The sequence below is a fragment of the Drosophila navojoa genome, chromosome 2 (assembly GCF_054131105.1).
Source record: "Drosophila navojoa isolate 15081-1374.11 chromosome 2, UAZ_NAV_1.0, whole genome shotgun sequence".
Lineage (NCBI taxonomy): Eukaryota > Metazoa > Arthropoda > Insecta > Diptera > Drosophilidae > Drosophila > Drosophila navojoa.
The window spans coordinates 15,497,964-15,521,131 of NC_142890.1; the positions used below are offsets into that span (position 1 = coordinate 15,497,964).

Consider the following 23,168-nt stretch of genomic DNA (forward strand, 5'->3'; position numbering starts at 1 on the left):
ATATCGATATCTGAACCGTTTGTTGCCGATCAAATTAATTTGATATGCCTATACTTGTTGTTTGCCCATACATATTAAATAAATTATTTTAATCGTAATTTTTTGAATCTAGATGTGCGCCGTTATAACAATCTCAGTATATTTTTGAAAACAAAATTAAACAATGCGATAGGCTGGTAACACTGTCACACAGCTGTTTTTGGCTGCAAGCAAACATAGCAACAACAACAAATTCGAAAATCTCTTGAAGTAAACGCAGACAAAACGGTCAGGAAATCATATATTGCTGAAATCATTGGGCTAGGCCTATTATTGCGTACTTTTAGCATGGCCTGGCGCTCCGTCGGTGCAAACAATGCAGATCTTATTCGTCAGCTACGGGGTAAGCATCCAACAAGTGCAATCATCCAATTAATTTGTTCTTAATATGTATGTATGTATGTACTTTGTGTATTTATAAATATACATTTATGAAATAGATTACGGCGTAATTTCAACCGAATCTGTTGCAAATGCAATGATAGCAACGGATCGCAAACACTACTCTCCTCGTAATCCGTATATGGATGCACCGCAACCCATTGGCGGAGGCGTGACCATAAGCGCCCCCCACATGGTAATATTTCACTATTCACTATTCATATACATATATGTAGATCAGTCATTTGATAAAAACTCTCCACTCTTGTGACTTTTCGACTTAGCACGCGTTTGCTTTGGAATATTTACGGGATCAACTCAAGCCCGGCGCTCATGTGCTCGATGTCGGCTCAGGCTCCGGTTATTTAACTGCTTGCTTCTATCGCTATGTGCAGGCGAAGGGCGATAATGCGAACACTCGAATCGTGGGAATTGAGCATCAGTCCAGTTTGGTTGCAATGAGTAAAACTAACCTGAACGCTGATGATCCCAGTATGCTAGAGTCGGGCAAAATGATTATTGTTGAGGGAGATGGACGTAAAGGACATCCTTCACTAGCGCCCTACGATGCCATACATGTGGGCGCAGCAGCACCAGACACACCTACCGAATTAATAAATCAATTGGCAAACGGAGGTCGCCTCATAGTTCCTGTTGGTCCGGAGGGTGGCACGCAGTATATGCAGCAGGTGTGTATTCAAATACGTATCGAAAAATACACTCTGAATAATTCGTATCACTTAAATATGCAGTACGACAAGGACGCCAATGGCAAGGTACAAATGACACGTCTGATGGGTGTCATGTATGTACCTTTAACGGATTTACGGTCCTGACTGCATAATCTATGGAAAGCGCTGGTCGTTGTGGTGCTGCTTGGTTACGTGCTCTATCGATTATGGGTAGATTATTATTAGCTTTATTTTTAACGAATATTAACGGCAAACCCTCAAGTTTGAGTAATTACCATAGTAAACATACCTAAATTTATTTAACCCTACATATTTAAATATAAACGCAATAAATTCAACATTTTTCTTAAATTCAAATTTCAAAAATTTCATTAAATACATTGACAACAGTATCAAATTAAATTTCATCGCCCTTCCTGCAAATTGCGAATTTTTTGACAGCTGTCAAAATAGTTTTGACGTTTGTATGTATATGCCATTTTCTCTCGACGAATACTTTGATTAAGTCAATTTCACTATACTCCCGTTCGTGCGTTTGTAAGCTCCGAAATGAATTATATTTCGAGCATGCTGGAATCGGTCAACGATGACTGGAAGCGCATTCATACTTCAACACTTTCCAGGGCGTCTTTGCAAAGTATAGCGAAGGCTTCCATAGGTGAGACATTGACTGGAAGACTGATTCAGGCTGTGGCTCAAAATGTGCGCAAAGATGTTAGCCAAGTAGTAGCTGAGGCCGCAAAGTATGCACGTCGTACACGTTCCTCGAAGATTACAATGGATCACTTGCTGTTTGCTTTGGAGGAGCTCAATATTAGTTTGGACCTTCTACATGTAAATTACGCGAAGCCAGATCCGATTGAGGCAGATAAACCCATTTCTAAGCCACCAATTAAAAAATCATCAATTAATCGAGTGTCTCGAAAATATTCAAAAATAAGAAAAAGGGAACGCGAAGAGCAATACGAACCGTACGATAGTAATGCACCTTTAGAAGAGCGCAAACGCTGGCTGAAGCGCGAGCGAGTGCTGCTCATGTCAAACAAAAGGTTTCCCTTATCCAAGGAGCAGCAAGAGCTCTATCTGGTAATCACGGAGGCGTGCATGGGCAGCTCCGAGTCGGCACGCCGAGAGGCGCTGCAGAGTCTAAGGACCGATTCGTCACTGCAGCCAATGCTCTACAGATTGAGTCTGTTTATTTGCGAAGCGATCAAGGTGAATGTGGCACAGCAGAACTTTGCTCTGTTGATATATTTGATGCGTATGGTGCAAAATTTGCTGGCTAATCCACATTTACAGCTGCATAACTATGTAAGTTCATTATCCTTCTTGGAGTCGTTTATTAAACATTTCTATTGCAGCTTCACCTTTTAGTGCCATCTTTACTCTCCTGTGCTGTGACTCGGCAACTCTGCCCCTTTCCGAAGGCTCAGGATCAATTGGCGGTGCGCGAATATGCTACCACCGTTATGGCCGACCTTATTAGGGCTTATGGCTACCTCGGAAATGATATTCTGTCAAGAGTAATTAGGTATGTGGTTACGAATGTTGTAAAGACAAATGTTAGGAATCATTAACCTTTTCTAAATTAAATTTTAAGCGTATATAAGACGGGGCTTAAGTCTTCCATATTAATGACGATTTATGGCAGCCTCATTGGATTGGGCAAAATGGGTAAATATGTAATACGTGACTGTGTTATACCAGAAATTCGATCTATATCGGAAGTAATCGAACCGCATTTGCTCAAGAAAGACCCTGATAAGTATTTATTTAAAATTGCGAAATATATACGGCACAGACTTTTGAAAATGACCGCTCCAATTCTTAAGAACATACATGATACATCCGATGACAGGGACGAGTATACAAAAAGATATGGTTATTTAGGAAACACATTGTATGATGCCGTTTTATTGGACCACTTTGTGGATAATCTCATTGAAGAGATCGAAGAGGATAATATATCACATATAAATGCAGAAGAATAGTTAAGTTTTATTTTTTATTTTTGAATCAATAAAAATAAAAGTTTATATACATTCAATTTTGTTTAATTAATTAATAGTTTATTTTGTTATTTTTTTTTTTTTCAACGAGCAATAGTTTGAAAAAAGTGCACTATATTTAAAATAGAGGAATTATTCGATTACGCTATCGATAACAGTTCTGTTGGTTCTGATTGCCTCCTCAATGAAATTATCGAATTTCGTACAAAACACAACAGGTCGTAGGATATAAGCATGTCAACAAATGTCGGTAAAATCCGCCTTAGAAACTTGGCTGAATTGCAGCAAATTCAGGTTGAAAAGGATGAAACAGATGACGTAATGGTAGTTACAATATCAAGTGGAGATGAAAACAAGACTCCAGAAAAACCGAAAAAGGCGGGAATCAAACGTGCATCATCTACGGCAAAGAAGAAGAGTACTGATGAAACTAAAAAAGTTGTTGCTACTAACACTGCGATCAAACGAACTGTAAAAAAGGAACCCTTACCAGGTCAAATGCGCATCGATTCCTTTTTCAAAAGCTCCTCGAAAAGCTATAAAGTTGAGCTATCATCAGAACATAGCCCAATAAAAATGAAAGCACGTAAGGGATGCAAGCGGCTGTTCGATGAAGAGTCCACGACAAAAGGAACTATTCCTAAAACGTCCGTGCTGTCTTCGGATATCGAAAATAAACGAGAGACTGTAAAAAAGCGCACGCTGCCGCAACGCAAATCCAAGGCAAAATGCTCAACATCCCCGGCTGCCATAATTGATCTGTGCTCTGATGAGTCAGAATCTGATCAAAGCATCAGAGCTAGACCAATTCCAATTGATAAATTGAAAGATTGTCAGCTGAATCCATTACCTATAGTGAATATACCTAATTTAGAAGTTCAGGGAAGTAATGATGCTGGTGCACGCTCAAAAGAAAATGGACCCAAGGAACGAAAGCGCAAACGTTGTCCGTCCTATAAGATTGTGGAAGATACGACATTCGTAGTCGATGGTTTCCAATTTGGCGACATACCGAATGCGACGCACTACTTTCTTAGTCACTATCATGCCGATCACTACGTGGGCCTAACCCGGAAGTTTGCGCATCCGCTGTATATGAGTCCAATAACAGCAAAGCTCGTGCGAACCTTTATACCCATTGACAACCAATATATGCATGAAATCGATGTTGGGGAGTCCATAACGCTCAATGAGGTTGAAATAACTGCTTTAGACGCCAATCAGTTAGTAGTACATATCTAGCCAAATCAAGTTGATTAATTTATTGTCTGTTCTACTATTTTATAGTTGTCCGGGTGCCATTATGCTGATGTTCAAGTTTACCACTGGCAAGTGTATTCTTCATACTGGGGACTTTCGTGCAACTTTTGAAATGGAGTCGTTGCCTATTTTCTGGAACGAGCCGCGAATTGATGTTCTTTACCTGGACACAACATATTTATCAAAGAACTATGACTTTTGTCTTCAGTCTGACAGTATCGATAGAATTTGCACCGCAGTGAGGCAATTTCATGAGAAGAACGCCGACAAGCGTATATTGCACGTATGTGGCTCATATTTAATTGGAAAAGAGAAGGTGTGGCTGGCCTTGGTCGAGGAGTTCAGGTTGCGTGTCTGGACTGAACCGCATCGCCGCAAGGCAATCGACTGTCTCGATTGGCCAGAGCTGCAGCTGAGCCTTTGTGATGATCCCCTCGAGGCTAATTTGCATGTTATCAATATGGGAAAGATAAGCTATCCGGTAAGTAATTCCTTTGCGGCCATATTACAGCATTTCTAATTAAGCCTTCTATTCACAGAGTCTAGATCAGTACTTTAAGACATTTGAAGGCCACTATGATATGCTGATTGGCATACGACCTAGTGGTTGGGAAAAGAATTCTAAGCCTTCATACGGCAAGCGTATCAGTGTAATTGGAGTAGAATATTCAGAGCATTCGAGCTACAAAGAGCTGGAACGATTTGTACGATTCCTTAAGCCAAACAAGGTCATCAGCACCGTCCCTGTTGGAAAAGATCTCTGTGTTACTGGAACAGTTCCGACTAACTGGTACAAATACGAGGGATGCGGGAGTATGCTTAGTACAAGCTATCAGCCCTCTATCACTACGTTTTTAGAGACATCCAAGCGTAGTTTCCCAGCGTTGGCCAATACAAGCAGTGATATGAGCGTTAGTCCATTGAAGAATGAGAGCACCATAAACACGGCCAACAACGAAGATCTCTTTGAGGCGAAACAGATTACAGAGGATTCTGCTAATGTAAATGTTCCTGCTGCTCATCATCTGCCCGCTAAGCGAATTACGTCAGATGCTTCGAGTGACTTGCTTTCATTGATTTAGCTATTGGTAACAGTGATAGTTTATTGTTGTGTTATTGTTTATATTTTCATTGAAAGTGCAACGTATTTATTTTTCGATCATTCCACAATTTAAAAAAGTTGACTTCTGTTTCAAATGGCAGGGAACCAAAATGAAGCACTGGTAAATCAGAATCATCCAGAATATATACGACCATCATTAAAGCTATTGTTGAATTCTCGGAGTCAGAAAAGTACTTAGATAAGAAAATAAATTCATGTTAATCCCCAATGTAAATTGCATTTCTCTACATATACAAAATATAATATGTATGTTATATATTCACACATTTTTGCGTTTTTAAAACAACATTAAGATATCACCATTTATGTTTGCATCTTTTCTTATCGCTATCAGTTGCTCGCCCACCCAACGCAACTGAACTCAATGTAAACATAGCGTTTTTTATACACACAAGGCATTATATTTGATTACAGTTTTTTAGTTTAAATACATATATGCACAATCCATTTATTTATATATATATTTGTATTCCAATTCATTTATATATATATAAATATATATATAGAAGAATTCCTCTAGTTGACATAGTAACACTTGATTATATAGCTTATGATAAATGTAAATAGCTCAGAGACTACAGAACTTTGGGAGTGTTAACTGATATATTGTATTGTTTGTTGATGATATTCACAATGTAGGGGATTGAAATAAATGAGTTCAATGCGTCCTTGGGCTTATCCATAATTAAGGGCATTAATTTGAAGCCGTTTGTAAATAATTCACACTGATATGTTTTGGTATTAATAAAAAATGAAAGTGTAACCATGATGAAAGCGCAAGATTAACAAAGTTTGGAATGGACACTATGCCGAATGTGGCTTATTCATTTTGTATAAATTTTAACAATCCAACCACAGGAACAGTAAGGAAAACAACATGCATCAGTTATTAACCTTGATTATATACAGGGCTATTGGTGTGTATATGCACATAAATACATTTTTTCGACATGTTGTTAAAACTAACAAATTTAACAAAATCCAAAGTGATTGAATACAACTAAAAACTTTTGTTTATATAGTACATAACAAGAAAGCGACCAGACCAGTAGAATTGGCGGGTAATACAGGTGCTCGGTATGTCTGAGACCAATTAACTGAAATAGAGTAAAGTTATTAAAACATTGTATAATTGTATTCATATAGATGTCAACTTACCACCAAGAGAAGAAGGGACTTTTGTTTTGGAAGCGCTGTGTGAATGAAAAAAAGCGACTGCCACTCGAGCTGTGTGAAGATGGTAAAGGAGAAAAAAGTTAGTATCTATTACTCGAGTTTGCTCTAACCGAACTCTATTACCGTTCGACAACAACAGCTGGCATCTGAACTAACTGGACGGGCGATTTTCCATCCCGTAACGCTTGCGTGAGATTTAGAATTTGCCCGCGCATCACGGACATCTGGCGCTCAAATAGTCGTTTATCAAAGCCTCGGTCCTGCTGGAATAAGTATAGCAGTTCCGTGCATATTTCTTCCACAAAATTCAGGTCGGACAGTTGGGGCAGCACTTGATCCTTTATGTCATTGCTAAACGGGATCTTGGCCTGAGGTAGCCAGGCCCAATGGTACGGATATGCTCGCCAAGAGTCTGGATGTTTAAATGGAAAAGCCAGGCCATTGTCAATGGCGGCAATTCTTATTTGTGGTGCTTCCACCATATTCCATTCCGGGTCTTTTGGATTTTTGTTTGTTTCATCCTCGCTGCTTGTATTGCTAGTATGGCCACCAATCGCTGATTCAGCAACGCCCATTGAAGTGGGTGCAGGAGAACCGCCGGCTTCAATGCGACTTGCGTTATTGATTGGAGCAGCTATTGACGGCTCATTAAGGTCTACTATTGTCTGGCCAGGCACGAATTTTTTGGCACGCGACATTGTCTTGCCACCAGTCCCACCGACCGAGCCCAACACTTTGGGCGCAACGTATTTAATAAGCCAGTTGTCATTGCCTCGATCCGTATTACGAATAATATAATCGAGAACAACCAAACGTTCAAACTGTAGCTGAAATGATTTGGCGAGCGCCGGCGACAAATGCTCATGCTCAAAGCGACGCAGCCAGTAATCGGCATCCTTGTATCCTTCCACAAAAAGTTGAAATGATCCAGTCTGTGGAATGGAAATCATTAAATGAGAAATGTTTTATCTTTAATTATGCTGACTATTCACCTTTAGTGGGAGGCTCATGCGGTTGAAGTGTGCCGACGGATAGTGCTCTTTAATTCGTTTCTTCAACTTGGCCTTCTGGCGATCTATGCGAGCATAGTTAAAGCTCTCGGCCACCAATCGAACCACTCGTGTTTTCGGCACAATGTTTAGATTTAGTTTTCGATCCACCAAGCTCGCGCCAGCCTCGGACAGGTAGCTATCAGATAATATTGTTAAAATGTATTGGCTAAATAAAATAATAAATGAAACATACCCTTGATTTGGTATTAAACAGGCGCGTCCGAAACAACATGGACAACAAAGTTTGTGCATCCACTTGGTCCATTTCGGATTCAGTCTCCCATATGGCTCTTCATCTTTTGGCTTAAAGACAGCCAGACATCTTTGCTATTTTTACAAAATGAAATACATCAATTAGATTTACATTTTAATGCACTTTTAAAAATATATATATGTATGTATATATATGTATATGTAGTTATTTCAAAGCCAAACCAAAAGTCAAGTGAAACATTTTGATAACAAGACTTCCCCGTTTGTTTGATGATTTATTATATGCGCTTATTTATTTAATCACAAGGTTTAACTTAGAAGCTTGGACTATGCGAAGCGCATTTAATATGCAGAAATAGATTGTAACTTGTTGAAGAGTCATAAAATCTTTACTTTTAAAAATAGATATTTTTGTCTTGTATCTTTCAGAGTTATTTTTCTTTCGGATTCGTTCGTTAAACTTACTCTTGAAGCATCCTTGACGAAATAGGAACCACTGCTGCCCTGATAGATACGCTCAGGTAGAACGCCCTGCTCGATCGCATATTCAGCTTGTGCCACGATTTCCGAGAAGAGCGGATCGTCTGAAAACAATGTAAAAAGCTTTCAAAATTACTCAAAAATAAATAAGTTTTTTATGAGTTACTAATCAAATTTGTGTGTAATACAAAAATGCGCATGCCCTGAACAATGTCACAACGCGAACTGTTGAAAAAGTTTCAACCAAGAATCATTGTTTATAAATAAATAATCAACTTTTAAGTAGAACTTAATGAGCTAATCGTTGCGTGACTGTTTGGTGTGTCTATAATAATATACACATGTGTAATGTGTACGTGACGGGGTCGAGAACATGCGGTTAACCACAAGGCAGATGCAGCTGGTATTTATTGCAAAGCCGCTATCCAACTGCCACATAGGTGAAATGCTAAGACAAAATTTAAGTACCTATAAAGTCAAAGTTGTCATTGAAGTCACAGTGATCCTGGCAGATGGTAAATACATGTTGTATAAAATTCTCGCGACTGGAGCTCAATGAACGCGGCATCACAATGAAATGTGTGTCGGTGCCCAAGTAAACTCGCTCCAGGCTGCCATCGCATCAAATAGGGGCCCCCATTAAAAAGCAAACAGTTCGAAATTTGCATATCTAAAGCGTTTAGATAGGGTCTGCCCCACATTTATACATATATGTCGACTTGACAGCGACTTACACAGGTTCTTCACCGGGCAATTGGCGCACTGACATTTCGGCTGAGCTATTTTAAATGTGACAGAATCTTGAGAATAGCGAATTCCAGAGGGAGCAGTATATAAAATCGGAGGTGTCTCCTCTCCCGATGAAATATAGTCCTTCACCTCTGCATCACATTTGTTATGCTTGCACGTACATCCGTACGGCTCATACTCCGAATCACTTGACTCTGCGCCACTAAAGGCAGCGACGGCTGCGGTGGCAGTGTCTACACTGCCCCGCTTCGCCGGCTGCCTAATGGACACATTGTCGGCATTCGCTTTGTTAGCTTCTGCATTTGTCTGGTTCGATGTCATTGCTGATCATTGTTTGTTGGCTACTCTTGATGTTGATTAAGTCCATTGGGCGACAGTTTGCATTCCAACGCCCATTTTAACATTCGCAAAATTTGTTATGATTGAAATTTAGCACAAATCGGTAAATTGTGATTAAAAGCAAATCCTAAATGAATCCAAATACATGAATTAACAACCAATTTATACGCTGCAAGGCAGATAAGTTTATACTATTCTGAAGTTAAAAGCAATGGAGCATAAAAGCGAGATATTAAAATTTGGATTTTTAGTTCAATATTTCTACTACAATATAAGGCAATAGGCTGGGTGACGCATTCAATTTCGAATTGACGCAATTAAATCAACATTATTCCACTTTACATTTCACACATATCCGAACGACACAAACTGCTGAGAGAATGCACAACAAATGCCGATTATAGTATATTTCATAATGATTAAATAATAGGCGAAAGCCAAGGGGGCGAAACCAATTTGTTGCTCACTGCGCGGGTTCTGAGTTTGTTTATGCACTATTTGCAAATACACTCTATTTTTAAAATAAGTGGAATGAATAAGTACATACTGTACTTATGTGTAAACCCTTTTTCGTTCTACTACAGGGTATACCCAAGCCGAACTCTGAGTCATCTTATTGTTGCACTTTTGGATAATGCTGATAGAGCATGTGGCAGTAGGTTGTAGGAAACTAGATTAAATGTCTTTGCGAGCTGAACAATAGAGATAAAGTTCACGCCAGTCACTCACTCACTCTTTCACACACACACATACACAGAGAGGCATTGGCACAGTGAAGGAAGCCCCACATGACTTTGTACGACTTCATTTGGGACTGTGAATTGTTGATGCGAGCAGAGAGCACTCACCGCCAAATCTGTTGGACACGAGGTTAACGTGATCATGTCCAAGTCCTAGTCCACCAAGCAGATCGCTAATGATACTGGCATGGCTACCACCTCCGCCGCCGCCAAGCAGCGGCTGTGACTCGTGATTGTCGCTGCCCGCTTCCGTGGACATGCCCTCGAAGTCGATTTCTGGCACCAGGCAAATATCGTCGGCCTCCTCGTGCGGCAAACGTGTCGTTGTTTTCAGTGGCGATGTTGCGGATGATGTCGTTGCTTGTCCGCGTCGCGTTGGTGTTACAATGTGACTAGTCGGCTGCGACGTCGTTACGCTTACGCTCTCACTGCTCTCTTTGGAGAGTTTGCATTTACCATTGCGTAGGGCGGGTTGCTTGTTGTTCAGTAAAACGTCTTCTTCGTCTTCGCCATCGGCATCAGCGTCGTCGCCGATGTCGTGCAGCATAAGCAAATGGTTTCTTTGCGGTTGCTTTGTGTCACTGGCAAATACATTAACAATTTCACCAATATCGCCGCCAGCGCCATCAAGGTGAGCCACATCATCAGAGATACCAAGATTATTATCAGCATCATTCTCCCCATCATAATTATCATCTTCACCATCATCGTCGTCAACTGATAATAGAATTTGATCGCGATCTCTTTTAGGCTTTCGTTTTGGCCTTCGTTTTCCGCTCGTCACCCTCTCGTTCATGCCAATCGTATTTATCTGTGCATGGAGAAGATGAATTCAGTTTTTGACTTTGCTTTTGTCGATTTGGAACTAGTGAAAATGCTCACCTCGACTTGAGTAGTCAACTGATTGACACCGATTCCATCGTGACCGTTCAGGAGGGGTGCCAGCTGGTTGCTACTCATTGTTGCTGCTGGCTGCTGCTTCACAAAGTCGCCAATGAGGTCCACCTCATCTTCCAGCTGTAGCAAGGGCGCCTCAGACGCTGACGTAGCTCCATTGATCTGAGCGTTATTCATGGCTGCACTCGACAGGCACTTGGGTGTTTGCGTGAGACCGTGTGAAATTTTGGGTGGGGTAGCCACGCGCGACAAATCTCAAAGCGGGAATGTCGCCCGCAGCTCAAAAACGCAGACAGAGCAACAAAGGCGCGCGCTGTTCTCGATGTTTGTGTGCGACTTTTCAAAAGAACTTAAAGAATGTTATCTGCTGGGCGCTACGCCTCTATTATTTATAATTTGCATGTTCTATAATTTAATCTGCAATAGGTTCGTAAGCGTTCTGAATGCCAATTCTACGACTCTGCTTTTTAGCAATTATTGATTGGCTGCTCTAAAGTTTACACATATGTAAATATATATATATATATATATGTATATATATATATATATATATATATATATATACTTACATATATATATATCGATTCATTGGCCAGATACGAAAATGATGAGCAACGAGACTGTCCACTTACTAAGAATGCAAACTGTAAAATAAAAATGAAACAGCTGATGAGACTATCCACTTGTGCAATATTGCAAATGTTCTAAATTATTTATTATCGATAGCTAACATATTCCGATAGGTTTGGGTTGCTAAAATAACAACTCAAGTACATATTGTTTTTTATATTTAGAACTTTCAACTTTATTCTTAATTTGTAACACATATTTACATATAATTGATTCAATATTATTGCAATGCAACAGTTTGCCGTAACCTGTTAATGCCATCCAGTACTCTACTAAGCTCCCTTTGCAGATTAGCACTCTCTGCTATCAAATCGATCGTTCTTTTAAATTTATCTACTGCGCTCCGTAAGCTCATTGGGGGCAATACGCTGAACCAATATAAAGGCTCCACGTAACCGTTCTCTTTGTCCACCGGATGTCTCTCTATGCTGATGTCTTCGTTTGCAGCCTTTTTAACTCTGCATAGAGCATTAAACTCTGCACTATTTTCCGCTGGAATTTGTGCGGTCGATAATGAATGACCTCCCTGTTGGAACTTTGTTCGTGCTAGGAGAATCGAGCCATCTGAGCTCGTCCGTTCGATGTCAATACGGCATTTGGTGTGCGCTTCGATTAGATGAATCATATCCAAGTAGAGGGAGTCAAGCAATTCTCCAGCAGCCCTTCTTTCATTTTTCATATTTTCTTCAGACATTGCACTGTTTAATTTTATTGTATACTTAATTCTTATTTATTATAATTTATATAAATTAACAAACTTTATTCAATATGTTATGAAAACAAACAAGCTCTAATCATATGATCGAATACACGCCTGTTCTTGTACAACTTTATCATGGTTGGCAACGTTGTATTTCGCTTATGTTAATGAACAGTGGTATGTTAAGTACGGGCACAAAGTTTACAAATTAAAGGGTAATGTAGCTCAATTTTGAACAAAATTCAATGCAAATGTTTGGAGATATAAGCAAACAAATAATAAAAAAGCTCTGATATATACTATTAATAATGAATGTAATATTTGGGGCTCTTTAAGTATCATTGCTGTGACCTATCAGCTGATGCAACAGATGGAACTGACAAAACTAAAAGCTGAACCATACTGCGCATCTCAACTGTTAACTTCTCATACTGGCTACAGATGCTAAACTACTCTACTAAAGGTGTGTTTGTGTTTCTAATACTTCACTTGTTTCTAACAAGATATTGATAACAGAAAGCCAATAAGAACTAGTTAAAATTAAAATATTAAGTTATTATTACTATTAAAATAAATTCTGATCAAAGACAAACAATACATATATATTTCTTTTAAATTGTGTAGCGAGAGTATATGATCTTCGGTGCAGAGTGTACGCAATGCTGATACATTACTGTAGCAACTGCAGATTAGAGAAAGTTTATAAAAACCCGGTGCAATTAGCATGTAGTAGTTAGTTTAGGTAGTAATCTTAGAAGTACCAGTTGACAATATCGAAAAATTATTAATTTCGCGAGTTGAAACTAACAATCTGTTATTGACGCTTCAACTAGAGTTGGTATACATATTTGAGAAGCTTTCGACAATGTATCATAGCCAGAGTGCGGACGCGGATTTACGTAGTCGAAAATGTGGAAAGTCAATGAACAACAACAACATACAAGGCGACAATGACGACACTGCGTCTTGGTCGGATGAAGTAGCACAGGTGCTGCAAATTTACTAATGTTTAATCTCTGTCTGTTTGTTTTTACCTATACGAAAATCAAATAAGTGCCTCTTACATGAATGACCCACAGTATGACTAAATAATATGCACACTCACGAGCTAGTATTTATATAATGTGATATGAGTTCGCTGTGTAAATTCACAATCATTCAAATTAGAATTTCGGGGATGAGCACAAGATTACATGGATGTGCGTATATACATACGTGTGTGTGTATGCACGAGCACCTGTATATGTATGTATGCGTGGCCCTTGTATATGTATGTATGCGTAAGCACATGTATGTATGTACTGATATGCTTGTGGTTGTTTATCTTATCACATCAATACATGTATAAAAGTCTTATACCTTTTTTCTAATAGGCTAATGACTTTGCTAATCGTTATCTCTTATCAATTATTCAGACAACAAGGCAGCCGTACACAGAACTCCTAACGGAACCAATTCACAATTCCCAATCGGCCGAAATGTCAAGTGAAACAACTGTGGAATCAGCGCTGCATCGAAGTAGTCCTAGTAAAAGTTCCAGTAAGGAGTCAGAAGTGGATGAAGTAGGCGACGACGATATGTGGTGCAATGAACTGCAGCAAAAAGATCTCCTGCTGCCCGAGGTTGAGCCCAAGAAGCAGGAGCTATCAAGGAAATACAGCAATCTGGCCGACATAGCTATACGTCTTATGATTGTATTGGTGTTTTTGTAAGTAGCACGAATAATTGATTAAGTAAACTGAATCATAAATTTGATATCTATTCAATTGGACTTTTAGCAAATTGGAAACGATGCCTGCCTTTAAGCGGGAAATCCACGTGGAGGAACTGTGGCTGTACAAAAATCCAATCCGTCCGGACATCGTTAAGAGCGGCGATCTGCTATTTTTGGTAATTACCGTTCCGTTCGTTCTCACATCATTAGTCTACGCATTTACCAAAGATCGCAGAGATTTTCGTGCTGCCAGCTGGGCGTGGACATTGGCGGTGTGCATGAATAGCATCCCGACGAGTCTCTTGAAGATTACCGTTGGACGACCACGTCCAGACTTCTACTATCGCTGCTTTCCCGACGGTGTTATGGTTCTCAACGAAACTGCCAGCGCATTGGGCAACGCATTACTCGATTTTAATTGCACAGGCAAGCCGAGCATCATCAACGAGGGACGAAAGAGCTTCCCCAGCGGGCATTCATCCTGTAAGTGGGCCAATGCAAATGTATACTCGAAAGTACACTAATCTTCTCCTGAAAATATTTTATAGTTGCCTTTGCCAGCTTTGGATTTGTCACTTACTATGTGGGCGCCAAGCTGCACGCCTTCGATGCACGCGGAAGAGGGCAGACTTGGCGAATGTGCATCGCTGTTATTCCACTTATTGTGGCCTCCTTGGTGGCTGTTAGTCGCACCTGTGACTATCACCATCATTGGCAGGATGTGACAGTGGGTTCACTTATTGGTCTATTCAGTGGATACATCAGTTACAGACAATATTATCCTTCAATATTCGCGAACAACGCGGGCAAACCATATGTACGCTGGCCAAACCTGAAGCAATCGGAGACAGATTCAATAGGAGAGCCAGGCAGCGAAGCATGTAGCTCGCTGCTGGGTAAGCAGACGAGCAAATGGTGTTAGGGCTTTGCAGGAATGTTGCATCGAACAAGTATTGTTAAAGTCGTAAGAAGTACTGGTTGCTTACTAATTGATATGGAACGACTTACGACATAGAAGCTAAACTATTCCTAAAGGTAAATTATACCAGTAAATGTGGGCTTTAATGCACAGCTGTGCGGGAATTTTGTTCAGGTTAGATGTATGTACGTATGAATGTTTGTAGTCGTAGCATAGTGTAGTGGGATATTGTAGCTCAGAATTTAAGCTAAGTAAAAGGCGCGGCATATGCTATTAACTTATCAAAGCAATCAATAATCAATAGCCTAAGCAGTGTACATTGTTAGCTGTTTCTGGCACACGCCTAGTTCAATATTGTAATAAATCACTGGCTAAATAATTACATCACTTATTTCGTTTGCTAAATATTTATTTTAATATTTGTTTTAATTTATGCTTATCCTCCAGCAGCCACATCCGAACAATCTAAAAACAAATTTTATTTACATCGAAATGCGACCAAACCTAGCCTAAAAGTGTTTCTTCTCAATTGATAATGGGCGCAGTGCACTTAACTCATGGAGTTGAAGGCTTGCAAGAGCAATTGCTTTTCACGCTCCTTTTTCTTGACCACATCCAGGCTGCGCTGTCGCCAGGTGCTCTTGCGCAGTTTGATTGGTCGACTGCCTACGTAGCGGCCATCCATCTCTTTCATTGCTTTGATAAAGTCGGCCGGCTCGCGGAAACTGACAAAACCGAATCCCTTGCTCTTGCCGGTTCGTTTGTCTCGCACAACACGTGCCCGTTGAAATGATGGAAACTTGTTAAAAGTGCGCGTGAGTACTTCATCGTTGACATCGTTACCAAGGTCGCCGCAAAAGATGCGGAAATCATCATCCGGCCAATCTGCCAATGAAGCATCTTCCCACACAGTGCCACCGGCAATGCGCACCGTTTTACGATCCTTTTTCTTCCGCTCTGTGGTTTGAAATGATTGCAGAGCCGATGATGCGCGCGCTGCTTTAATAGCTTCCTCTGCAATCGGATTAGGTCCCGATTTTTCTGCCTTGAGCTTCTTGAGTTTCTGCGTAACATCAAACTGTATGGAATTGATGTTGATATCGATTGCGGGCGCCGTGGCCACCGTTGGAACATGAACCGACTGTCGGCATTGGTAGAGCTTTGGAGCGCTGCTAAGTACAACCGGAGTGGCTGATGTTGGCTTCGTTGGTGATGTGGAAGAGCCGTTGCCCGTCGGTACAAATGTGGACATAAATGTGGGCGGTGGTGGTATTGGCGGCGGAGGCACCGTCATTCGCGGCTGATGCTGCTGCAATTTCTGCTGAACGTTGGTGTACGTATTTGCCGCGATTATCGGACGCACTTGATTGGGAACAAAGAGGTTTCGAGCTGGCGGCTTTGAGATCTCTGCTTCAAAGCGTGAGAGCTCATCTTCGATGTTACGACGTTTTGTCCCCATTTCAGAGGTGAAACTTCTAACCAAACGTTTTCAAGTAAAATAATCAAGCTTGAGTACAAATTTTCACGAAAAATGCTTCCCAAATCAGATGTTTCTAGCGACCTTAGAGATGTGACCTATGTCGATTTCGATAGCACAATATTTCTGGTACTTTAGTATTTGAATTTTTTCTTACGATATATTATCTTTGGTATATTAAAATAATAAAACAGGTAACTTTTAGGAAAAATAACAATAATAACAATTATATGCGTTGTTTAAGTCATTGTAAAGCATACACATTTAACGTCGGCTCAAGTATTTAATTAATGGAATGGGCAGCGTGCTGTTAATAACAGGGAAGTAAATGTTAAGTAGTTTGGGTGACCACAGCCAAATAAAACGCGTAGTTAGTGTAAAGTCGGAATGTTTTCTGTGAAATAATACATAATTGAATTAAACAATATAGAATTGAAACTACGCTGCAGCAAGTTTACAACTGTGATAGCAACAAGTATCTAGAGCAAGTTGAGAGTCTAAAAGATCACAATCAAATAAAAGGCGCACACGAACGCACAGACACAGTCACACACCTACACACCCTATTAAGGGGCAAAAACAATTATACATAGTAGAAATAATTAAATAGGCCTACATAATGCCACCAAAAGAACGCAATATAGCCATGATGGGATATCGCTCAGTGGGTAAGTTAATTTGAGTTATACTCCAGCATCAGCACCAGCTCCAGTCTGACTAATCGTTCTGCTGTAGCTGCCGTAGTTATATGGGCAGTGAGTGCGTTTGTGTTGTTCTTGTTGTTGTTGTTGGTAATTGCGTAGTATTTTGACAACAGACACAGACACGGACAACATTGCTAACTATTGAAAAAATTCCTATATAATAATTGCGTTTCACTTGCATTTTAACAGGCAAATCTTCGCTCAGTATACAGTTTGTTGAGGGCCAATTTGTGGACTCTTACGATCCAACCATTGAAAATAGTAAGTCATTTTGTGTACAAAAAGCAGCTGTTTCTTGCAAACGTAAACTTAAACGCAAACGTAAGCAACAGTCGCTTTTCATTTGACAACATTAGTCATAAAAAGCAGTGTGAACACCGCAGTGGATGCTGATGGCATTCAACATTTACGGTCATGTGGTTAAAGCATGCACAAAGAACGTAATTTGATAAACGTTTAATGTGTCCGCGTTGACTTTCATGAAATTACAGCATTCACCAAAATTACGCGTGTGAACTCGCAGGATTATAACATTAAACTGGTCGATACGGCTGGACAAGATGAATACAGCATATTTCCGGTGCAATACAGCATGGACTTTCATGGATATGTTCTCGTGTATTCCATAACCAGTCAAAAATCATTTGAAGTCATCAAAATTATTTATGAAAAGCTTTTAGATGTGATGGGCAAGAAATAGTAAGATATTTTTGTCTTTTTGCTTTGAATTCAGTTTAATTTGATCAATTTTTTGCAGTGTACCTGTGGTCTTAGTAGGCAATAAGACAGATCTGCATCAGGAGCGTACTGTTTCAACAGAAGAGGGCAAAAAACTCGCCGACTGCTGGCGGGCCGCTTTTCTCGAAACATCTGCAAAGCAAAATGAGGTGAGTTCATTGTGATAAGAGTTATTGAATTTATAATTGACCTTTGTGTCTTTGTATTTCTGTAGTCTGTGGGCGATATATTTCATCAGTTACTTATGCTAATTGAGAACGAGAATGGTAACCCTCCCGAGAAAAGCAGCTGTATTGTATCATAAGAACGCGGCAGCTTCTGGATTGTATAATTGATTTTTCTTATAAAAAACAGCTTGGTCCAAGGACAGATGGCAAAATCTACATACTAGTACCTATAAGTTATAAGGGCAAACAAAACCACAAATAAACATCTTAACAAATATGTAAGGATCCAAAATGTTGCCTAGCATCATTTGTGGTGACTACTTAGCAACAAAGCAGGTTAAGTTAGTACACAAATTTTTCAAACCAATAACTGTTCAGTTACAATGCAAGTTATAATGTCTTTAGTTTCAATTTTAATATAATTTTTACAAGTAATAAGTTGTGTGTTTTTTTTTTTTTTAATGGGTATGTAATTGGCTTGTCAAGCTGTAAAAATAAGAATATGATTGAATCATTTAAGAAAAACAAAATATATCTTCACAATAACACAAATTACCTAATATGAATTGAATTTATATATAAGAATTAAAGACTAACATGCAGATACTTATTTGCCAGTTAAATAAATCAAATGCTGAACGAGATCAAGGCTCTAAGGCATAATATATAGTTCAGATATACAATAAAACAATGAATATGGACTTCTTTAATAACAAATAGAAATTTAACAATTAGGTGTAGTAAACGATTGAATAATTAGTGGTTTGGTTAATCGATGAGTCATAATCATGCGTCGATGTATGCGTAACGGTATCAGAAATAAAATTGACCACTTTTTTTAAATCAATAATAAATGATTTTCAATAGCGCAATAGAAGAAATATATAACTATTTTTGCCTTTGGTATTCATTAAACATTACGTCACATTAATGAATAAAGTTTAACAATCCGAATGAATGGAAATTCATTATAAATGGCATGTGGCTATTATATACTATAAATATAAAAAATATACATCAATAGCCGTAACTGTAACGACCGATTAAACAAACCTTATTTATTGACTTATTTCGCTCAGTCCTATCGATTTTTTTTTTTCAAATGACGCGCTTACAAATTCAGTGCTGTAAATTGTTGAAAAATTATTCAATTCGATTTACAGCACTTGTTGTTTACGTTCCGGTTCTGACAACCGCACTTTTTTTTTAATTCTAAAAAATTTTCAAAATGGAATTAAATACGTTGCTACAGCGTGCTGAAAGCCTAACAAAGGATAGCGATGACTGTGCACTGCCCGGCGTGGAAAGAACACTCCAACAGGTCCTGCAAGCCACAGAGCAGCTGCATAGGCGCGTCACCAAGACCGGCACCAAAGAAATTCAAGCGTAAGTTTTTAGCACTCAAATCTGTAAAAATGTGAATCGAAATAGTATTTATTTATCTGCAGTCAAATATTGCTGGGCTCCAAGGGCATTGATCTGCCCAAATTGAATAAAAGGCTCGAGAAACTCACAGCGGGTAAGACTTTCTCGCCCCTCGATGTAGCTGGCGCGGAGACAGATGTTTGCACGTTTCTTAAAAACGAGCGAGAGAATGCAGTTTTGTCCGTTATCGATGATACTAATAAAAATGTAAGTAACTCTTGCCACATGTATATAGATGACTTATAATTGCGCTTTGTACAGATCAGCGACACGGTTGGCAAGCAGAAATGGGAAAATCTAATCAGCTCGTGGAACGAAGAAAAAACACGTTTGCTGGAGGCTTTGATTGGCCCATCGCAGAATTTTATTGACTTACAGCGGCTGCCCGACCAGACAATCTTGCGGCGCGAATGCCTGCCGCTCTCTTGCCTCGATAAAATGGGGCTAATATATGCCAAGGAGCTGTGCGACTACAATGCCCTCGTGCTCAAGGACGAGTCTCGCCCAAATCTAGTGCAGAAATTCGCACAGTTGACCAACACTTTTGGAGATGCGCGTCTCACCGACATGTGGATGCTACTCTCCAACGTGACTCAGGTGGGCGAAGCCCTGTGTAAGGGAGATCCCATCAGTAATCGGCAGCGGCCGGAGTTTGTATTGAACGCCAAACTACACCTGGAGCGACGCTACAGAGTATACATTATTTCACTGGTGAACATGGACACCGATGTCGACAACTATCAATTGGTGCGAGCTTATGTAAATCGTTGCTTCTGCGGACAAGATGTTATCGGCCTGGTGGAGACAACTGGCGGGAGGCCCCTTTGGCCACTTATCTATTATAGCTTGCGCTGCGGAGCCGTTGATACCGCTGTGGATTTTCTTCGCGAAGCTGGCTCCAACTATGATGAATTTGCTCAATTGATTGCAAATCGAAGTGCAGGCGTAGTCAACTCCAAGACAGTGAGTCAATTGAAACTGCAGTACGCCAACAAAATACGCAATTCAACTGATGCTTATAAGAAGGCTGTATATTGCATCCTGCTTGGCTGCGACGTTAACGAGAGTCACGGCGAGGTGGCCAAAACAATTGACGACTTTATCTGGCTTAGACTGTCCATGCTGCATACCGGCGACGCGGCAGATTATGGCCAGTTGCAGAGCTTAATCATAGATAGCTATGGCGAGAAGTACTTCAATGCTTCAGCGCATCCACATCTATATTTCCAAGCGCTAGCGCTTACTGGTCAGTTTGAGGCGGCCATTGAATTCCTGTCCCGTTCTGATGCTTATCGCGTACATGCTGTGCATATGGCTATTGCGCTGCATGAGCTGGGTATGTTGGGTGGCGTGCGTAGCGTTTGCCAACCTCTGCTCATAGTTGATGTATGCGATCCGACTCCGCTTCGTCGACTGAATCTGGCTCGGCTTGTTCGTCTCTATGTGCAGCGCTTTGAGGCAACGGACACTGCCGAAGCACTCCACTACTACTACACACTGCGCAACCTGCACGATCCCAAGGGACGCAACATGTTCCTAAGATGTGTCTGCGACTTGGTCGTTGACAGCGGTGTACTAGACACCACCATATTTGATTTGATATTTGGCCAGCGAAAGCGAGTCCACGAGGTGGAAGATGTGCAGCTAACTAGGTACGTAATAGTAATATCAAAAGAGACTTTCCCTCATTTATGTAATTGAAAGATAATTATTTTAAAAAGTGAATTGTTAGTCGAATTTATTCATAACATTTAAGAATCGTTAGTAATATAACAGCTGGATCCGCAAAAAAAGTGCTTATTATATAATAATATATACTGTATTCATAAATTTATCATTCTCTCCTTTCGCCCACAGAGGCCTGTTTGGACAATTTAGCTGCACAGAGTTCAATTCACGCACAATGGCTGGCCTGGTGGCTGACGAAATGGTGGCGCGCGGAAACTTTGAGATGGCGATACGCCTTTATGACATTGCTGGGAATCTTAATCTGGCCTTAAAGTACACTTCGATACTGCTGGCGCAAGTGGTGCAGCACCGTCCAGCGGAGGGTACACTGCGGTCTCGACTTGGTCTGGAAGTTAAGCGTTTTAGCGACCAGCTGACAGCTGCGCCCTCCTCGGATATTGAGCCTAAGGTGTATGTGAACTTCACATTGTTGCGTGATTTGCTAAAGTTCTTTGACGAATATCACGATGGCAAGCATTGGGCGGCGCTAAAGCAGCTGGAGGCCATACCAAACATAATACCCAATACCCCTAAGGATGTGGACGTGTGTTTGTCAACCGTGAAGCAACTGAGTGGTGATGTTGTCAAAGTCATACCCGATGTCATGGTAGCAGCAATGGACTTGGTGCTCATACAATACCAGCAGGCGAAGTCAGGGGTATCGGGCGGTGCAGCCCAAATGCAACAATTAGATGAGCTTCGGGAGCGCGCCAAGGCGATAACCAATATGTCTGCCAACATGCAGTATTGTCCCACAAATCAGCGTCTCTTGCTGATTGAGCTCCAGATGCAATGATATGAATAAAATCGTAAATGCCACCCGTAGTTCGTGTTTATATTCATTTGAGCAGCATCCATATGTACTCCTCTTCCTCACTATCGTTGTTCTGGTCAAGCAGTTTCTCCAGCAATTTTATCCTTTTTCTCATCGCATCCATTTCTTTCTGCATTTCAGCACACTTGTTATCAGTATTTACACTATTTATGCAGTTTCCTTCACATGGCTGATCAAATGAATCATCGTCTGCATTACTGAATTTGGTGTCAATTTCAGGTTCATTGTCGGCATCATTCTCATAGTTATACTCTTCCATTTCAATCGGATCTTCAATGCTTAAGTCGGGATATGCATCTGGCAAAAGTTTATTGCCATGCAAGAAACGTGCTGAAAAGTGTCTCTGGCATATGTAGTATCCTTTTCTCATGTCACTCAATCCGCAGAGCTTTAACCAGTTGCGTCGTGTGTCCGTTTTCATAGGAAACGCATGCAATATTTCTGGAGGTTTTGAATTGCAGTTTTTAACACAACATTTTCGCAGTAAATCTTTCGGCTTTATTGGTTGATGTAGCTTTTTTGTTGATCCTGCGAATCACAAAATATTGGTTGTGGCGCATGCATTTGAGCTAATTGCTTTAATTACCTGTGCCCAAGTTTAGTGTTGGCACCGCCCAGGAAAATAACCTTTTCTTTCCTCGGCAAGCTGCAGTGAAGTGTCGTTGGCATATTAGGGATCGAGACGACGACAGCATTCGATCTCTAGTAAGACCCAGGTTTTCAAGCCACTTTTGTTTGAGCTCTGGATTTTTGGGAAATCTGTATAAATTGTCAAAATCTTGCAAGCCACTTGCATGACAGTTCATTGCCATACATAGTCTTTTTACTTTGTTGCCCTCCATTCGATACTCAAATTTAATATTTTGGAACATCGCGAACCAAGTTAGCAGTGTTGAGCAATTCAAATTTTGTTGCCTTTATACAGCTGTTCGTCAGCTGGTGGTTTATGATTAGTAATTCCTAAAAAAGGTATTTTGCAA

General features: G+C 40.3%; 10 protein-coding genes across 11 annotated transcripts; 6 read left to right on the plus strand and 4 right to left on the minus strand.

Annotated features, from left to right (window-relative positions):
• Positions 1–108: 108 nt before the first annotated feature.
• Pcmt (Protein-L-isoaspartate (D-aspartate) O-methyltransferase) lies at positions 109–1,469 on the plus strand. The gene is made up of 4 exons (XM_018110273.3): positions 109–382; positions 480–616; positions 705–1,109; positions 1,173–1,469. The coding sequence occupies exons 1-4, from the start codon at positions 328–330 to the stop codon at positions 1,254–1,256; spliced, it is 681 nt and encodes a 226-aa protein (XP_017965762.1). The 5' UTR covers positions 109–327; the 3' UTR covers positions 1,257–1,469.
• Positions 1,470–1,605: 136 nt separating this feature from the next.
• Positions 1,606–3,103, plus strand: mia (meiosis I arrest). The gene is made up of 3 exons (XM_018112061.3): positions 1,606–2,423; positions 2,474–2,643; positions 2,713–3,103. The coding sequence occupies exons 1-3, from the start codon at positions 1,662–1,664 to the stop codon at positions 3,101–3,103; spliced, it is 1,323 nt and encodes a 440-aa protein (XP_017967550.1). The 5' UTR covers positions 1,606–1,661.
• A 196-nt stretch (positions 3,104–3,299) lies between these two features.
• Positions 3,300–5,718, plus strand: Snm1 (DNA cross-link repair protein snm1). Its single transcript, XM_018110186.3, has 3 exons — positions 3,300–4,344; positions 4,409–4,862; positions 4,921–5,718. The coding sequence occupies exons 1-3, from the start codon at positions 3,356–3,358 to the stop codon at positions 5,461–5,463; spliced, it is 1,986 nt and encodes a 661-aa protein (XP_017965675.1). The 5' UTR covers positions 3,300–3,355; the 3' UTR covers positions 5,464–5,718.
• Positions 5,719–6,386: 668 nt separating this feature from the next.
• On the minus strand, positions 6,387–11,804 carry Pi4KIIalpha (phosphatidylinositol 4-kinase II alpha). 2 transcript variants are annotated; one of them, XM_030383905.2, is made up of 8 exons: positions 11,137–11,803; positions 10,363–11,065; positions 8,411–8,529; positions 7,926–8,059; positions 7,673–7,868; positions 6,804–7,612; positions 6,663–6,731; positions 6,387–6,601 (listed from the first exon to the last, which is right to left on the minus strand). In XM_030383905.2, exons 1-8 carry the CDS (start codon positions 11,326–11,328, stop codon positions 6,598–6,600), a joined length of 2,226 nt encoding a protein of 741 aa, XP_030239765.1. In that variant the 5' UTR covers positions 11,329–11,803; the 3' UTR covers positions 6,387–6,597. The 2 variants fall into 2 exon arrangements, with proteins under 2 accessions (XP_030239765.1, XP_089112637.1); XM_089256511.1 differs by having other exon boundaries at positions 6,554–6,731; positions 11,137–11,804.
• A 124-nt stretch (positions 11,805–11,928) lies between these two features.
• LOC108657633 (uncharacterized) lies at positions 11,929–12,597 on the minus strand. Its single transcript, XM_018110291.3, has one exon. It carries the CDS (start codon positions 12,473–12,475, stop codon positions 12,002–12,004), a length of 474 nt encoding a protein of 157 aa, XP_017965780.1. The 5' UTR covers positions 12,476–12,597; the 3' UTR covers positions 11,929–12,001.
• Positions 12,598–13,237: 640 nt separating this feature from the next.
• On the plus strand, positions 13,238–15,525 carry LOC108657564 (phospholipid phosphatase 5). Its single transcript, XM_018110219.3, has 4 exons — positions 13,238–13,469; positions 13,897–14,189; positions 14,260–14,678; positions 14,744–15,525. Exons 1-4 carry the CDS (start codon positions 13,347–13,349, stop codon positions 15,115–15,117), a joined length of 1,209 nt encoding a protein of 402 aa, XP_017965708.1. The 5' UTR covers positions 13,238–13,346; the 3' UTR covers positions 15,118–15,525.
• Positions 15,503–16,573, minus strand: LOC108657603 (RNA-binding protein 42). The gene has a single exon (XM_018110263.3). It carries the CDS (start codon positions 16,571–16,573, stop codon positions 15,665–15,667), a length of 909 nt encoding a protein of 302 aa, XP_017965752.1. The 3' UTR covers positions 15,503–15,664.
• Positions 16,574–16,914: 341 nt separating this feature from the next.
• Rheb (Ras homolog enriched in brain) lies at positions 16,915–18,638 on the plus strand. The gene is made up of 5 exons (XM_018110286.3): positions 16,915–17,259; positions 17,485–17,556; positions 17,787–17,994; positions 18,053–18,182; positions 18,248–18,638. The coding sequence occupies exons 1-5, from the start codon at positions 17,211–17,213 to the stop codon at positions 18,335–18,337; spliced, it is 549 nt and encodes a 182-aa protein (XP_017965775.1). The 5' UTR covers positions 16,915–17,210; the 3' UTR covers positions 18,338–18,638.
• Positions 18,639–19,349: 711 nt separating this feature from the next.
• Nup93-2 (Nucleoporin 93kD-2) lies at positions 19,350–22,172 on the plus strand. The gene is made up of 4 exons (XM_030383909.2): positions 19,350–19,586; positions 19,649–19,832; positions 19,887–21,277; positions 21,483–22,172. The coding sequence occupies exons 1-4, from the start codon at positions 19,429–19,431 to the stop codon at positions 22,147–22,149; spliced, it is 2,400 nt and encodes a 799-aa protein (XP_030239769.1). The 5' UTR covers positions 19,350–19,428; the 3' UTR covers positions 22,150–22,172.
• On the minus strand, positions 21,807–23,163 carry LOC108659234 (uncharacterized). Its single transcript, XM_018112073.3, has 2 exons — positions 22,775–23,163; positions 21,807–22,716 (listed from the first exon to the last, which is right to left on the minus strand). Exons 1-2 carry the CDS (start codon positions 23,058–23,060, stop codon positions 22,193–22,195), a joined length of 810 nt encoding a protein of 269 aa, XP_017967562.1. The 5' UTR covers positions 23,061–23,163; the 3' UTR covers positions 21,807–22,192.
• Between the last annotated feature and the right edge of the window lie 5 nt (positions 23,164–23,168).

Coding starts and splice junctions, on each gene's coding strand:
- Pcmt (XM_018110273.3), top strand. CDS start 328: ATGGCCTGGCGCTCCGTCGGTGCAAACAATGCAGATCTTATTCGTCAG. Junction 383..479: donor TCTTATTCGTCAGCTACGGG/GTAAGCATCCAA, acceptor TTTATGAAATAG/ATTACGGCGTAATTTCAACC. Junction 617..704: donor CCATAAGCGCCCCCCACATG/GTAATATTTCAC, acceptor TTTTCGACTTAG/CACGCGTTTGCTTTGGAATA.
- Snm1 (XM_018110186.3), top strand. CDS start 3,356: ATGTCAACAAATGTCGGTAAAATCCGCCTTAGAAACTTGGCTGAATTG. Junction 4,345..4,408: donor ACTGCTTTAGACGCCAATCA/GTTAGTAGTACA, acceptor ACTATTTTATAG/TTGTCCGGGTGCCATTATGC. Junction 4,863..4,920: donor TGGGAAAGATAAGCTATCCG/GTAAGTAATTCC, acceptor TTCTATTCACAG/AGTCTAGATCAGTACTTTAA.
- LOC108659234 (XM_018112073.3), bottom strand. CDS start 23,060: ATGTTCCAAAATATTAAATTTGAGTATCGAATGGAGGGCAACAAAGTA. Junction 22,717..22,774: donor AACACTAAACTTGGGCACAG/GTAATTAAAGCA, acceptor TGTGATTCGCAG/GATCAACAAAAAAGCTACAT.
- Nup93-2 (XM_030383909.2), top strand. CDS start 19,429: ATGGAATTAAATACGTTGCTACAGCGTGCTGAAAGCCTAACAAAGGAT. Junction 19,833..19,886: donor TCGATGATACTAATAAAAAT/GTAAGTAACTCT, acceptor CGCTTTGTACAG/ATCAGCGACACGGTTGGCAA. Junction 21,278..21,482: donor GAAGATGTGCAGCTAACTAG/GTACGTAATAGT, acceptor TTTCGCCCACAG/AGGCCTGTTTGGACAATTTA.
- Pi4KIIalpha (XM_030383905.2), bottom strand. CDS start 11,328: ATGAATAACGCTCAGATCAATGGAGCTACGTCAGCGTCTGAGGCGCCC. Junction 8,060..8,410: donor TCGTCAAGGATGCTTCAAGA/GTAAGTTTAACG, acceptor TTGTAAAAATAG/CAAAGATGTCTGGCTGTCTT. Junction 7,613..7,672: donor GCATGAGCCTCCCACTAAAG/GTGAATAGTCAG, acceptor TCCATTCCACAG/ACTGGATCATTTCAACTTTT.
- LOC108657633 (XM_018110291.3), bottom strand. CDS start 12,475: ATGTCTGAAGAAAATATGAAAAATGAAAGAAGGGCTGCTGGAGAATTG.
- mia (XM_018112061.3), top strand. CDS start 1,662: ATGAATTATATTTCGAGCATGCTGGAATCGGTCAACGATGACTGGAAG. Junction 2,424..2,473: donor ATTTACAGCTGCATAACTAT/GTAAGTTCATTA, acceptor TTTCTATTGCAG/CTTCACCTTTTAGTGCCATC. Junction 2,644..2,712: donor ATTCTGTCAAGAGTAATTAG/GTATGTGGTTAC, acceptor TTAAATTTTAAG/CGTATATAAGACGGGGCTTA.
- Rheb (XM_018110286.3), top strand. CDS start 17,211: ATGCCACCAAAAGAACGCAATATAGCCATGATGGGATATCGCTCAGTG. Junction 17,557..17,786: donor CGATCCAACCATTGAAAATA/GTAAGTCATTTT, acceptor ATGAAATTACAG/CATTCACCAAAATTACGCGT. Junction 17,995..18,052: donor GATGTGATGGGCAAGAAATA/GTAAGATATTTT, acceptor AATTTTTTGCAG/TGTACCTGTGGTCTTAGTAG.
- LOC108657603 (XM_018110263.3), bottom strand. CDS start 16,573: ATGGGGACAAAACGTCGTAACATCGAAGATGAGCTCTCACGCTTTGAA.
- LOC108657564 (XM_018110219.3), top strand. CDS start 13,347: ATGTATCATAGCCAGAGTGCGGACGCGGATTTACGTAGTCGAAAATGT. Junction 13,470..13,896: donor GGTCGGATGAAGTAGCACAG/GTGCTGCAAATT, acceptor TCAATTATTCAG/ACAACAAGGCAGCCGTACAC. Junction 14,190..14,259: donor ATGATTGTATTGGTGTTTTT/GTAAGTAGCACG, acceptor TTGGACTTTTAG/CAAATTGGAAACGATGCCTG.